Raw genomic sequence first — 14,315 nt, forward strand, 5'->3', positions numbered from 1 at the left:
TTTTTTCCTGTAATAATATAAATATTCCAAAAAACAAACAAACAAACAAAAAAAACCCCTGAGGCTGCCGCTTAAGTAGGCATAATAATACTTTATCCAGACTATAGGTTGGGGATGCACCCGCAGGGTTTACTCCGCGGCCTCTCCCAAACTTACAGGCGAGGGAATAGGGGTGTACAGTAACTAGGGCGCAGGTCGCCCCTGGCCACTGAGGCTGTCCGGTCTCTGTGAGGCCACGTCCCGTCGCACGTTGCCAAGGCACCCAGAAGCGTGTAGGTGGGCACGTCGGGGCCTAAAACTTGGCCCCTGGTAAGGGTCTGAGCCAAGCGATGGGGGTGACGCGAGAAGCATCTCGGACCTCGTCTCAGCCCGAGTTCTCAGCACAGCCGCAGCGCGCCTTCCACAACACACTACACTTCTGGAGGAAGCCCGAGCCCCACCATGGACCACGCGCGTCCGGCTCGCGACGGGCGACCAGGCGCAGGAGGACCACCGGAGCCCGAGCCCCAGCCACCTATGCCGCCTCGGCCGGGGCCTCCCGCTCCGCTTCCTCCCATACCGAGGCCTCCCACCCGGCCGCGCCCGGGGCCGCCGCCGCCACGGCCCCCGGCCCCGCCCCGCCGCCAGGCCCCGCCTCCTGCCCCGGCATGAGCCCAGCCCCGGGCAGCCTTTCCCGCGCGGTGGCCGTGGCGTGCGCGCTTGCTCGGTCGGCCTCCGGGACGCCCTCTCCGCCCCGCCGTAGGTACGCCGGTAAGATGGCGGCGCCCGGCGAGCCCGCGGGCTTCTCTCGCGGCAATCTCTTTTCCTTCCTGCCGGGCGGCGCGCGCTCCGAGACCACCGACGACCTGGTGACTGACGCGCGGGGCCGCGGCGCACGGCATAGAGAAGACGCCGCGGACGCCACCTCTGGCGCGGCTCCGGCGCCACAAGGTTTGGAGCACGGGAAGCGGCCGTGCCGGGCCTGCGTGGACTTCAAGTCGTGGATGCGGACCCAGCAGAAGGTGCAGATGCCCCTCTTGGCCGCCGGGTCCCGATCCCCCACCCATCCCCCGCCCCACATCTGGTTTCCGGGTGCCCGTTCAGGCCTCCCCAGGCTCCAAGCCCTCAGGGTTGGCTATGCCCGAACATGTCCACCCCCTCCCTCACCCACACACACCGTTAGGCTGGGACTTTGAGCTTTCAGCCTTCTGGCTGGCCCGATCGATTTAGTCGGCTGCCAGCTGAGAAAGGGAGCGTTCTTGTTTCCTTTATTATTAGTATATTTGCTGAGCCTGGGAATCCGAGCCCAAGGCCTCTGGCGTTCAACGCAAGCAATCTGCCACTGGGTTGGAATGTCATGGGCTTCTTCTTCTGGTTGGGTAAGAACGAACTGACACGCAGTCGGCCTACTTCTGCAGCGGGGCATGAAGTTTAGGGAGGACTGTCCACCGGATCGGGAGGAATTGGGTCGCCACACCTGGGCTTTCCTCCACACGCTGGCCGCCTATTACCCGGACATGCCTACCCCACAACAGCAAAAGGATATGGCCCAGTTCATACATATATTTTCCAAGTTTTACCCCTGCGAGGAGTGTGCGGAAGACATAAGGAAGAGGTAAGTTATGACTGAAGGAGGCTGATGTCATGGGGGGGAGGGGCTAGAAAAATAGATGTGGAAGAGACAGGTTGCTAGGAGGGATCATCACCAAAAGGGACGTCCGATCATTCATCTTAAACCTCTTAGGAAGGACTTCCTGGCCACTTCTTGACTTATTCCTCATGGGCAGATTGGCTAAGACTCCACGTAGCCTAATTTCCCTAAAAATGGCAATGAGCCGGGCCTGGTGGCGCACGCCTTTAATCCCAGCAGAGGCAGGTGGATCTCTGTGAGTTGAAAGCCAGTCTGGTCTACAGCGCGAGTCTAGGACAGCCAGGGCTGTGACACAGAGAAACCCTTAAACCTCCCCCCCCCAAAAAAAGGGGTGGGTGTGTGGGGGGGGAAAGATATAAATTTGTATCACTCTCAAAGGCCTAACCTGCTTTCCATAGGTATTTCTAGGTTGGACCTGCCGGGCAGTTGCCGTCTAGACAGTTAGGAATGAGGGGGAATCTTTTGCTGAACTGAGCCCCTGGTGCTAATAAGAAACAGCCCCAGGGCCTGGCTCCACCTGTGTATACTCTGCCCGGGGCTAGAGACCTTGGGGTGAGCCTCCCTGATTGTTACAAGGTTGTAAAATGCCTGCTTTAGTTTATCTTGCTCTAGGCTCTTGCCATTAGGAGAGAGTGTGAGCGGCCCTGGGAGTCAGTCCAAGCCCAGGAAACTCTGGGTGGTCCCAGTCCCTGGGACCATGGCGGCATCTCCGAGTTTAGTTCTTAGCAGTGCCCCAGCTCCCTGTCCCCGAGCACCGGCAAGGACAGGCGCCCCGCATGCATCTCCTTATATTCTTCCTTTGCTTCTCTCACAAAGGATAGGCAGAAACCAGCCAGACACAAGCACTCGCGCATCCTTCAGCCAGTGGCTGTGCCGCCTGCACAACGAGGTGAACCGGAAACTGGGCAAGCCTGACTTCGACTGCTCAAGAGTTGATGAGCGATGGCGTGACGGCTGGAGGGATGGCTCCTGTGACTAGAAGACTGTCGCGGAGCATGTGGGGGCCATCTATGCAGGATCGATGGGCCACCCGGCTAGAGAGGGACAGCCCGTTGATTAAAATGCATCTGAGCCAAAGCTTGTTTTTCGGTGGTTGGGGAGGGGAGGTCCCTAGAACACTGCCCGTGGGGGACCCTATGCACAGGATTAAGAAGAGGAGGTGCCCAATACAGACATTTTGGTGGCGTCCTCAGCCAAGGCCCCATGGGACTGAAGGTGAGAGGTAGGAGTCCCGTGTCTTTATTTTTATTTTATTATTATTATTATTTTTTTTTTTTTTTGGTTTTTCGAGACGTAGAGATCCACCTGCCTCTGCCTCCCGAGTGCTGGGATTAAAGGCTTACGCCACCAGTGCCCGGCTGAGTCACATGTCTTTGTGTCTTTATAATGTAGCCTCTTGCCCTTTGTACACTTGGGACATAATTGTCCCGTAGCAAGATAGGCTGGCCCATTGCCTTCCTGTTGCACAGCTGGGGTGCCTACAGAGCTGTGACCCTGGCAACCCTGTGGCCATTTCAGAATTGAAGCGTCGTACTGAGCTAGGTATCCTGTATCTGGTCCCAGCTCTAGTAGGGTTTTTTCACTTAGGGTGTACCCATCATGGTGCCCACTGTCTGCCTGGCACGTGGTCTTCTTCAGCTCAGCTATGACGGGCATTTCAGCAGAAGATCCTGGAAAACAGCTGCCTTAGAGTCTGAGACTAAAATAAAATGAAGTGACTTTGGGCCTGGTTTCTTTGTGCTTTTTGTACTGTGGCTTGGTTTTGCTATCCTGTGATTAGTTGGGTCTTCTTTCTTTCTTGTTTTTTTTGTTGTTGTTGTTGTTGTTGTTGTTTTTGTTTTTTTCCAGACAGAGTTTCTCTGTGTAGCCTTGGCTGTCCTGGACTCGCTTTGTAGACCAGGCTGGCCTCGAACTCACAGCGATCCACCTGCTTCTGCCTCCCAAGTGCTGGGATTAAAGGCGTGCGCCACCACACCCGGCCTTTCTTTCTTAAGACAGGCTTTCTCTGTGTAGCCCTGGCTGTCCTGGAGGTCCACCTACCTCTGCCTCCTGAGTGCTGGGATTAAAAGTGTGTGCCACCACACCCAGCTAGTGGGGTCCTTTTGTCTGAAGTAAATTCTGGCAGAAGTCACTATGGAGCAGCTGGGGTGACCTGAGCCTCCAGTAGCGCATCCCCACCTAAGGAGGTCCTTAGGTAAGCTGGCTTCGATAGAGAATTCTCAGAGGAGTCTAATGGCAAAAAGAGGAGACAGGAGCAGCCAGCAAAGAAGGTGCCCCTTTATCAGGAGTGCTCTCTGGTGAGGCTCGATGCAGCCATGCCGGGGAACCAAGGACTCCCTGTTAAAGCTGTGGTCGCCTCAAGACATACTGCCTGTACGGCTGGCTGGCTTTGCGCCTTTCCCACCTCACTCCCCCTTGTCCTGGCTTCCCTGAAGTCTGCACACAACACACACACACACACACACACACACACACACACACACACACACACACGCCTCTAACATTTTAAGAGCATTGGCTGCTCTTCCAGCACCCATATAACTCAACCATCTGTAACTAGTCCCATGGGATCCAATACCTTCTGCCCTCCATGGGCACCAGGTACAAAAGCCCATACAGAAATACATGCAGGCGAAATCCTCAGAACATTTCTTTGTTGTGTCATTGGCCGGTCTTCCTTTCCCACCCCTCAAACATACACAAGCCAGGCATGGTGTTGCCTGCCTTTAATCTCAGCATTTAGGAGGCAGAGGCAGGTGGATCTTCGTGAGTTCAAGGCCTGCCTGGTCTACAAAGCAAGTCCAGGACAGCCAAGGCTACACAGAGAAACCCTAATTTTAATATCAATATTAATAAAATTAAAACCTTCATTTTGTCCCTCTTGGCGGGGCATTCATGTCAAGACGAGGGAACTGTAGTGTAAAGTTATGGTTTAAGCTGGTATTTGAGAACTCTCAGCACATTCAGAGTAAGAGAAGGAACACAAAGGGTTAAGCACCCAGCAATGGTGGTGCACACCAATCCCACTAGTACATAGTGAGGCCCTGTCTCAACCACAGAGGAGGGCTCTGGGGCTGCTCAGGCCCACAAGTGACTGATCTAGCCATGATTAGCATGCTTCCCTGGGGGTTATTTACAGTAATGAGGGGATTAAACAAAGGGGGGAGGGGGCTGGAGAGATGGCTCAGTGTTTAAAAGCACTGACTGCTCTTCTAGAGGTCCTGAGTTCAATTCCCAGCAACCACATGGTAGCTTAAACAATCTATAATGTGATCTGACTCCCTCTTCTGGCCTGCAGGAGTACATGCAGGCAGAACACTGTATACATAATAAATAGATCTTTAAAAAAAAAAGGCTATAAAGTAGACATTGGGGGTGGTGTAAGCTGTGTCAATGAACCAAGAGAATCAAGCTTGATTCTGAAATAGGTGGAGGAGTCTGATCAGATGCAAGGTAGGGGCTTGATTATCTGGGAGGTTCAGAGGGAAAGGGGGGGTGTCTAGAGGCAGATGGGTAACAGTTTGAATTTGCTGCTGAGAGGAACACCTAGAACTGCGACCAAGAGCTGTTTGTTTGGTGATACTGGGAGCTGAACCTAGGACCCCATGCACGCTAGGCAGCCTGTTCTACCACTGAGCTAAATACCCAGGCCAAGAACTGTATTTAAAAAAAAAACAAAAAACATGCTGCATGCTTGGGTGCTGGTGAAAGTAATGGAGGAAAGGGGGAAGCTGGTGGTAACATCTATCTACAGCTGAGAGGAGACGGGATGGGATGGGGTTGGAAGTGTCAGGGAGTTGGCCACACAGGTGGGCCGCACCTGCTCTGTGCATCTGTGGTCTGACTAGACTGAAGAGTTTCAGACCAGAACCAGTTGGCTTCCTAGGGACTGGAGCAGGTACCTCCAGCCACACTTCCCTCTGAGGAATGCACAACAGATCCCAGTAAGGTGCTTGGCACTATGGAGTCTGTGTGTGTGTGTGTGTGTGTAAACTTTGCTTATACTTGGCTCTGGTCCCAAAAAGACAGACAAATAACTAGGGGTCTTACCAAAAATCTCTTGCTACACCCCAGCTTCTGTGACCACAGAAGTGGAGCCATTCAGTCTTCTACCAGCCTGGCACTGAGAGAGGATAAAGTGGGTCTGGTACTCAGCCTGGAGTCTATGGGAATGGCAGCGGAAGCTACGGTAACTAGGCAACAGATGGGACAAAATCTTATCTCCGGCTGCTTCTCCTCTCCCTGAAATCAGGATTAATTAGCTACAGATCAATCTAGGAGACCAGAGATGGCAGAGAGTTTCTAGAAGACATGACCCGGTCAGAGGACGAGAACAGAGATGCTCAACCTTAACTCTTGTTGACCACAGTGGACTCTGCTTCCCAGACAAGTAAGTGCCATGAAGGTAGAAGCCCCTGTCCCCACCTGATCCCAGTAGGAAAGGTGCAACCTAGGAATGCATGGGGATGTGAGCCACAGGCAACACAGTGGGTAGCACATCTCTGAGCTAAGATGTTCTTGATTCTCAGCCAGAAAGAGGTCAGGAGCGTCTTTCCTCACATGTACCTTTATTTTCATTTTATCATGAGAAAGGCCCCCAGTGACTTACCTCTGGTCTTCTGAGGCTGGGGCTAGTTCCCTCTCCCTGAATGTAAAGCGCAAGATGCTGCGGCCTCAGTTTCCCCTTACATACTCACCAAAAGGCCCTCCTGGTCAGAGAAGCCTGGTGATGTGCTTGTCCTTCCGCCGATGCGCTTGGCTATGGCAAAATCTGCCCACCTCTAAACCCCATCAGGACCTAGCTCTGTGTCTCCTGAGAATGTCCCCATCTCGGACTCTGTCGTGCAGGGGAGAGAGGGAGTGGGAAGGATCCAGGGCAGGGCTCAGGCCCCAGCGCGTGGACCTAGTCGGGGGCGCTGGCTCAGCCCCGCCCCGCGCGCCCCCGCCGCAGCCGACGCGCGCTCCCGGGAGGTGGCGGCAGCGGCAGCATCCATAGCATCAGCAGCCTCAGCAGCAGCCGGGAGAGGTCTAGGGCAGGGCTGGCCGGCCAGACAGACGGACAAAAGGCACAGGTCCCGCAATGGAGGGAGCCTCCTTCGGCGCCGGCCGTGCGGGAGCTGCCTTTGATCCCGTGAGCTTCGCGCGGCGGCCCCAGACCCTGTTGCGGGTCGTGTCCTGGGTGAGTAGCTCCTAAGCAGGTCCCTTCCCGGTACTCCGCCTCTCCTAGCATCTCTTGTCCCCCACCCTCACCCACCCCCTGCCCGTCGCCCCTCACCATCCTCTCCGCCGGCCCCTCCCCCCAGGCCGCAGGTTGGGGTGACGTCACATGGCTAGGCGCGCCCACCTGCGGGCGGGGGGGAAGGGACCGCTGTCACCAATAGACCTTGAGAGGTCACCTCTCCCCCTACCCTCAATTCTTCTTTAGGTCTAATCCAGTCCCCTTCCTCAGTCTTCATTTTTCCGGTTCCCACGACTTGGAAGCGGGCACAGGGTTGCGGATGTGAATCTCCGAGGGATTCAGGGACTAAATTCCAGATGGAAGAGGGGGTATGGGAGCCAAGGGGGGAATACGCAGTTCCTTCCCTTCGCCCAATAACAAATTGGCCAGGCTCCTTTGGAAGGGAGGTGGTTCTTCCTTAGACCCCTCAGGTCTAGCTGTGAGTTGAAGGACAAGAGGGCTCCTGGCTGATGTGGCTGGAAGGGACTCATCTGGGAGGGCTTCCTGGAGATGGCCTTGGTAGCAGCAGACTGGTGGTGTATGTGTCTTGTCTGTCCTAGGGCAGAAGATTTAGGAGATGGGTGCTAAATTCTGGATTTTTGTCCAGCCGGCACGCATCCTAATCTCCATGCCTGTCTTGGAGGAGGGCGGTTCCCAGGGTGGGGCAGCCCTTCCCCCCCACCCCCCAGGACCTCGTGGACTGAAGGAGGAACACTCTTCTGGTCCTGACTTGTGGATTGCTCTCAAGGGACATGTCCATGCGGTGGCATTTTTCCATGACTGCATTATCAAGGCGTTTGGGTGAGGAAAGAGTGAGATGATGGCAGTTAAGGCAGGAGGACATGTCTTGGAAACACAGGACTGCCTAGACATAGAAGTGTCTGGTTTAAAATGACAGTGGCTTGCTTCCATCCCGCCCGGGAGAACTGGTGCGCAGAAGGTACTGAGGTTGGTTCAAACCTTTAGACGCCGGTAGTCACCTTTATAGCCCAAATGCTTCTTGACTGATATTATAGTAACTAAGCAGTTACTCGCGGCAGTCATTTCTGAAGTGTCCACTGTTGCTGGTGGACATGCTTGGACCCAGCATTCCTGCGAGGCTACTTTACACCCTGGGGCACACTGGGGAGCAGACACACACAGCTCCTGTGTGCAGAGGTCAGGTTCAAAAGGGGAAAGGCTGGTGGTATACTTGGATATCTCTCTAGACCGCTGCCCCTTGCCTTCACCCTCCATAGTGCCCTGGCTCACCACAGCCCCGGAAGTCACCCGGATAGATGAAGGCTCCCATCTCCACACTTAAGTAGACTCTGGGTGACTATCGGTTCCAAGATCTGCAGAGTAATGAGGCCTCTTAGCAGTCATGTGACCCTGAGAAATGAAACGTGAACCCTCATATGCCTCCTTACAAAGGGGATAAGAAGAGTGGTGCCTCTGAAGTTTTTGTTTATGGGTGTTTTGACTGCATGTGTGTCTGTGTACCATGTGTGTGTCTAGTACCAGCAGAGGCCGGAGAGGGCCTCTCTTAGTCATGAGCTGCCATTTGGGTGCTGGGATGACCAGCCAACCATCGAGCCATCTCATCAGCCCTGTATTCTTGATTTATTAGAGTCTTATGTAGCCAAGGCTGTCTTCCTCTGATCCTTCTTACTTCACCTTCCCAGTGTTGAGATTACAGGCACGCAGCGCCTCCGTGCAAACCTATGTAAAGTAGCGATTTTTACTCTTTTTTTTTTTTTTGGATTTTTACTCTTTAAATGATTCTTTATTTTCAATAATTACTCAGTACACGAGGGGATGGGAAGAGATGAGTTCAGTGCTCCCTGGGAACTCTGGGACAGCCTTCGAAACCTGGACTCTTGACAGAGGCAACAGATGCCTCAGAGAGTGGCGCGAGGAGGCCTCGGAGCCCTAAGCGCCGCCTGCTGCCTGCAGGTGTTTTCTATCGCTGTGTTTGGTCCGATTGTCAACGAGGGCTACGTGAACTCTGACAGCGGTCCAGAGCTGCGCTGCATCTTCAACGGAAACGCGGGCGCCTGCCGCTTCGGCGTTGTGCTAGGTCTCGGAGCCTTCATCGCCTGTGCCGCCTTCCTGCTGCTGGACGTGCGCTTTCAGCAGATCAGCAGCGTCCGAGACCGCCGCCGCGCAGTGCTACTGGACCTGGGCTTCTCAGGTCAGAGGCGGGGCCTAATGCAGGGAGTGGGGCTGGTGCGGACCCGGTGCTTGAGCGAGACGGGTGTGGCTGGCCTCTGGGAAAGGGTAGAGCCGGACAGAACCGGGGAGACCCTAGGGTGTTTGCATGGACGTGACTGGGACTCTAGGAACCAGGACCGGGCGCGGGGACCGCCGCGGAGCTTCTTCCGGGGCTGTGGCAGGCTGAGAGATGCTCCTCAGGGTTTTGAGCAGGTAGGACCCAGCCACAAGAGGGAACGACCTGGAGGTACAGGGTCGCAGCACTGCATTGAGAGCACCTGGGGTCTCTTTGGGCTCGTGGCCAGTCTAGAGAAAGACGTGCCTGGTGCGCAGAGTAAGGGTAAGCTTCGGAGGGGCGGGGCTTTGGAGGTCGCGTGAATGGCGATTTGCTGATGAAACTGAAGGACGCTGAATTTCCCTGAATGGGTCAGGTTCTGTGGTTCAACTAGAGCGCGGATTCTCGTCTGATCACCAGCACCGCCCCCTCCCCCCTTCTCCCATGCAGGGGCCTGGTCCTTCCTGTGGTTCGTAGGCTTCTGTTTCCTCACCAATCAGTGGCAACGCACAGCGCCAGGGCCAGGCACCGCGCAGGCCGGGGATGCGGCGCGGGCCGCCATCGCTTTCAGCTTCTTCTCCGTCCTCAGCTGGGTGAGTGCGGGTCTTGTGGGATGTGTATCTCCAGGTTTGCCCCAGCTGACCCTGGCTTCCCTATCCAGGTGGCGCTCACCGTGAAGGCCCTGCAGCGGTTCCGCCTAGGCACCGATATGTCTCTCTTTGCCACAGATCAGCTAGGCGCTGGGACTGCCCAGGCCTACCCAGGCTACCCAGTGGGCAGTGGTGTGGAGGGCACAGAGACATACCAGAGCCCGCCCTTCACCGAGACCCTGGACACCAGCCCCAAAGGGTACCAGGTGCCTGCCTATTAGTAGCTGTTAGGCTCCGGCCAGGGCTGGAAGGCCACCTCACCATCGTAGGCCTCAAGGCCTCCTGAGACCTTTCCTGGGTCCTACCGTGCCAGGGACAGAGAAGGTGGCCATGGTAGGCCTCTGGGACCAAGGAGAGTAGCCTCCCTGGGGTGCCTGGACTGTCCCCACAAAGTTCCCCCTAGCCAGAGGTCGCAGTCCTAAGGCCCCCCCCCCCCCCAAGAAGAGTCCTGGAGTGGACTGGCCTGGGAGGCATTCCTTTCATGGGTCAGCCAACCAGGGGCTCACCTGTCCACTCTAGGGCCAGAAGTCTGCCTGCCTTTCAGGGTAGGATGCAAGGGCTTCTGGGGACCAGGGAGAGAGGCAGACTAAGTGTACCCTTAGGTGGAGGTTATGGTCCTTGTTTCCAGTCCCATGTCCCTGTGGCAGTGACTGCCCTGGCTCCTATCACGGTGGTCCACCCTGTGCAGAGGCTCCTCCCTCCACTTCCTCTTGCAGGATCCCTAGAGCAGTTCTGCCCTGTCGGTGTTGTGATTGTGACTCAGTCTTCAGATCTCATCTCATAGCGCCCCCATAAGCTGCCCCTCTCTGTGTGGCTCCTACCCAGGCGTGGGTGCTTCTGGCCAGGAAGGCATAGACAGCTATGGGCCTGGGCACCTTCCTTAGGGAGGGGTGAGGCAGCTGGGCACCTGGGTGCCGGGCAGGCCAAGCCTCTTACAAGGAAAGGACTAAAGGTCTCATCCTGCCTAGTGTGTCACTGGGGAGAGTCATTCCTGTAAATGGCTTAACTTTGGCTTCCTGAACCAGTCCCTTCCTGTTTTATCACCTATCTCCTTGTAAGGCCCAGACCAAGTGTGGGTCCCTGTGCGTAGCAGACTAACTCATGCATTGCTTGAAGCTGGCTTTTCACATCGAGTCAAAGGCAAACGCGCTGCCACGTGTCTCATTTCTTCACACGAAATGCCTCCCCGGGGAGTTGCAGTTGAATGGCGCCCCTGTACGTTGTAGCATAGATGAATTATGTGGATATTTAAGTGATCATGTTTACAATTTTTGTATATATGGATCTATTTCTCTCTCTTCTGAAAGAACAATCCGTGATTGTGTATTTTCAGTGTCCCCTGTTACAACTGCAACTTTACAATAAAGACGGTAAAAGCATTGACCATGACTAAGGTGCTCCCAGACTCCTTTTCAGCCCTGTTCCTCCTGTGCTGGGGGGCTGGGGCCTGAGGGTTTGGGGGCCCACAATTTAGGAGGGGGTAGGAAGGTGGGCTGGTGGAATTTGCCACTGAGTGCAGGCTCTCTGGAATGCTGGAAGCCCTCTCCTCTTTCATCTTTTTTCTTCTTGACTTTTTTCTTTTCTGTTGTAGTGTATGTGTGTTGTTTTATTTTTGCTTTTTCAAGACCGGCTTTCTGTGTAGCCCTGGCTGTTCTGGAACTCCATCTGCAGACTAGAGTGGCTTGGATCTCACAGATCTATCCGCCTCTGCCTCCCAAGTGCAGGGATTAAGGCCCTGTGGCCACCCCGCCCAAGCTCAACATCTTTTTTCCCACTCCTTTGACAAATGTATTTTTGCTTTACCAAGTAATTGACTTGGGTGCTTCCAGGCTGCTTCTTCGAACTGGGTGACTGTCAGCTATGGGTTTTTTGTTGTTGTTTTGTTTTTTGGAGACACACTTTCTCTGAACCTGGGTCCTCTGGGAGAGCAGATAGTGCTGTTAACCTCTGAGATATCTCTCCAGCCAAGTGTGATTTTTTTTTTCAAGACAGGTTTCTCAGTGTAGCCTTTACTATCCTGGACTCACCTTGTAGACCAGGCTGGCCTTGAACTCACAGCAGTCTGCCTGTTTCTGCCTCCCAAGTGCTGGGATCGCCTGGCCAACTGTGTTTTTAATGTTGTGGTGCTGTTCAGAACTGGCCCAGCCTGAGACCAGCCTGATGGTGAAGTCTGTAAGGTATATGGGCATCTTGGGGGAAAAGCCTGTGGCCTCATTGCTTATGTGAGTCACCTTCCTAAGCTCTTGACTATTTGATCTCTGTAGCATTTTCCAGTTCTCTCAGGCTCCTTCCTAAGGCCTCTGTTAACTAGACTTTGTCTCTAGCCATATTATCTCAAACACACCTTGGAAGGTAAGCAGGGCTGGGCCTGATTAGTTCTTAGATAGGAGAAAATTAAGCCTTTATTCACCCCGCTCTGCATTCAAGGATGAGAGCAAGACCATAATGGCTACTCTGTGACAATTCCATCAGGGAATTGTCACAGAGTAACAAAACAAAAAGGGTTTTATTATATACTTTTTGTTTGTTTGTTTGTTTTGAAGCAGGGTTTCTCTGTGTAGCCTTGACTGTCCTAGACTCACTTTGTAGACCAGGCTGGCTTCGAACTCACAGCGATCCGCCTGCCTCTGCCTCTCGAGTGCTGGGATTAAAGGTGTGCGCCACCACGCCCGGCTTGTATTATACACTTTAATTTTACTTTTTATGCATATGAATGTTTGCCCAAATGTATATATGTGTACTATGTATATGGCTGTCTGGTGCCCACAGAAGCCAGAAGAGGGTGTCAGATCCCCTGGGACTGGAGTTACAAATACTAGTGAGATGCTATGAGGGTCCTGGGACCCAAACAGTCTTTAGAGCCAGGCATGGTGGCACACGCCTTTAATCCCAGCACTCAGGGAGCAGAGGCAGGTGACTGCTGTGAGTTCAAGGCTAGCTTGGTCTACTAGGTGAGAGTAGGACAGTCAAGGCTACACAGAGAAATTCTGTCTCAAAAAAAAAACAAAAAAAACAAAAAACCTAAAAATAAAAAATTTAATGCCAGGCATGGTGGCGCACGCCTTTAATCCTAGCACTCAGGAGGTAGAGGCAGCGGATCACTTTGAGTTCATGGCCAGCTTGGTCTAAGAATAACAAAGAAATCCTGTCTCAAAAAACCACAAAAATTTATTGGAGGCTGGAGAGATGGCTCAGAAGTTAAGAGCACTGGCTGCTCTTCCAAAGGTCTTGAGTTCAATTCCCAGCAACCATATGGTGGCTCACAACCATCTGTATTGAGATTTGGTGCCCTCTTCTGGTGTGTAGGTGTACATGCGGCCACTGTATACATAATAAATAAACCTTTTAAAAAGTGATTATTTTATGTGCATTTGTGTTTTGCCTGCATGTATGTCTGTGTGAAGGTGTCAGATCTTGAAGTCAGTTGTGAGCTGCCATGTGGGTTCTGAGAATTGAACCTGGGTTCTCTGGAAGAGTAGTCAGTGCTCTTAACCACTGAGGCCCTAAAAAAAGGTTGTTGTTTTTAGTTTTTGTTTGGTTGTTTGTTTTGAGACAAGGTTTCTCTGTGTAGCCTTGGCTGTCCTAGACTCACTTTGTAGACCAGGCTAGCCTGGCCTCTTTCTTTTTAAAGATGATTTATTTCTTTTTATGTGCATTGGTGTTTTGCCTGCATGTCTGTCTGTGTGAGGATGCCATCCATTGGAACTGGAGTCACAGTTGTGAGCTCATTTGTGGTTGCTAGGAATTGAACCCGGGTCCTCTGGAAGAACAGCCATCTCTCCAGCCTGAGACGCCCTTCTTTGTAAAAGGTAGATGGCATTCCTAAGGATGAAACCTGAGGCTGTCCATCAGCCTCTCTATGCACATACCAACCCCCTGCACACACATCATTAGGGGTAGGCGTAGGGCACTGGAGCGCTGGTTTAGCAGTTAAGAGTATTTGCTGCTCTTGTAGAGGACTGGGGCCTGATTTCCACCATTCACATGGTGACTCACAACCACCTACAACTCAGGCCCAGGGGATCCACACCCTCTCCTGGCCTCCACAGGTACCACCGAGGCACAGTACATTTACATACACATAAAATAAAAATAGCTGACTGGAAGGATTGGTTGCTCTTCCAGAAGACCCAGATTCAAGTCCCAGCATCTATGTGGCCAGGGCTTGGTTACATAGGGAAACCATGTCTTGGAAAAACAAAAATGCTGGGCGTGGTGGCACACGCCTTTAATCCCAGCTCTCGGGAGGCAGAGGTAAGCGGATCAACTGTGAGTTCGAGGCCAGCCTGGTCTACAAAGTGCGTCTAGGACAGCCAAGGCCACACAAAAAAACCCTGTTTCGAAAACAAACGGGCGAACGAAAAAACAAACAACAACAATTAAAAAAAAAAAAAAAAGAAAAAAGAAAAAGAAAAAGAAAAAAAAAAGAAAAATAACAAAACAAAAAAGGAAAAAAAGAGCCGGGCGGTGGTGGTGCACACCTTTAATCCTAGCACTCAGGAGGCAAGGGCAGGCGGATCTCTGTGAGTTCGAGGCCAGCCTGGTCTACAAAGCAAGTCCAGGACAGTC

The 14,315-nt window shown here is 53.2% G+C and overlaps 2 protein-coding genes across 4 annotated transcripts; both read left to right on the forward strand.

Moving 5' to 3' along the window:
* Window positions 1-3,354, forward strand: GFER (growth factor, augmenter of liver regeneration). 2 transcript variants are annotated; one of them, XM_084761642.1, is made up of 3 exons: window positions 1-1,001; window positions 1,398-1,594; window positions 2,452-3,354. In XM_084761642.1, the coding sequence occupies exons 1-3, from the start codon at window positions 330-332 to the stop codon at window positions 2,543-2,545; spliced, it is 963 nt and encodes a 320-aa protein (XP_084617768.1). In that variant the 5' UTR covers window positions 1-329; the 3' UTR covers window positions 2,546-3,354. The 2 variants fall into 2 exon arrangements, with proteins under 2 accessions (XP_084617768.1, XP_084617767.1); XM_084761641.1 differs by having other exon boundaries at window positions 122-1,001; window positions 2,447-3,354.
* Window positions 3,355-6,568: 3,214 nt separating this feature from the next.
* On the forward strand, window positions 6,569-11,135 carry SYNGR3 (synaptogyrin 3). Of its 2 annotated transcripts, XM_084761660.1 has the most exons (5): window positions 6,569-6,809; window positions 7,056-7,177; window positions 8,784-9,021; window positions 9,547-9,689; window positions 9,758-11,135. In XM_084761660.1, exons 2-5 carry the CDS (start codon window positions 7,166-7,168, stop codon window positions 9,965-9,967), a joined length of 603 nt encoding a protein of 200 aa, XP_084617786.1. In that variant the 5' UTR covers window positions 6,569-6,809; window positions 7,056-7,165; the 3' UTR covers window positions 9,968-11,135. The 2 variants fall into 2 exon arrangements, with proteins under 2 accessions (XP_084617786.1, XP_084617785.1); XM_084761659.1 differs by lacking the exon at window positions 7,056-7,177.
* Window positions 11,136-14,315: the final 3,180 nt, after the last annotated feature.

The sequence above is a fragment of the Acomys minous genome (assembly GCF_964271855.1).
Source record: "Acomys minous genome assembly, chromosome: 16".
In the NCBI taxonomy this organism is placed as follows: Eukaryota; Metazoa; Chordata; class Mammalia; order Rodentia; family Muridae; genus Acomys; species Acomys minous.

Bases quoted from the DNA above. Each gene is read 5' to 3' on its own strand.
- GFER (XM_084761641.1), top strand. From the start codon at position 330: ATGGGGGTGACGCGAGAAGCATCTCGGACCTCGTCTCAGCCCGAGTTC. The intron at 1,002-1,397 runs GTGCAGATGCCC...CTACTTCTGCAG, and splicing joins GGATGCGGACCCAGCAGAAG to CGGGGCATGAAGTTTAGGGA. The intron at 1,595-2,446 runs GTAAGTTATGAC...TCTCTCACAAAG, and splicing joins GCGGAAGACATAAGGAAGAG to GATAGGCAGAAACCAGCCAG.
- SYNGR3 (XM_084761659.1), top strand. From the start codon at position 6,711: ATGGAGGGAGCCTCCTTCGGCGCCGGCCGTGCGGGAGCTGCCTTTGAT. The intron at 6,810-8,783 runs GTGAGTAGCTCC...TGCTGCCTGCAG, and splicing joins TGTTGCGGGTCGTGTCCTGG to GTGTTTTCTATCGCTGTGTT. The intron at 9,022-9,546 runs GTCAGAGGCGGG...TCTCCCATGCAG, and splicing joins ACTGGACCTGGGCTTCTCAG to GGGCCTGGTCCTTCCTGTGG.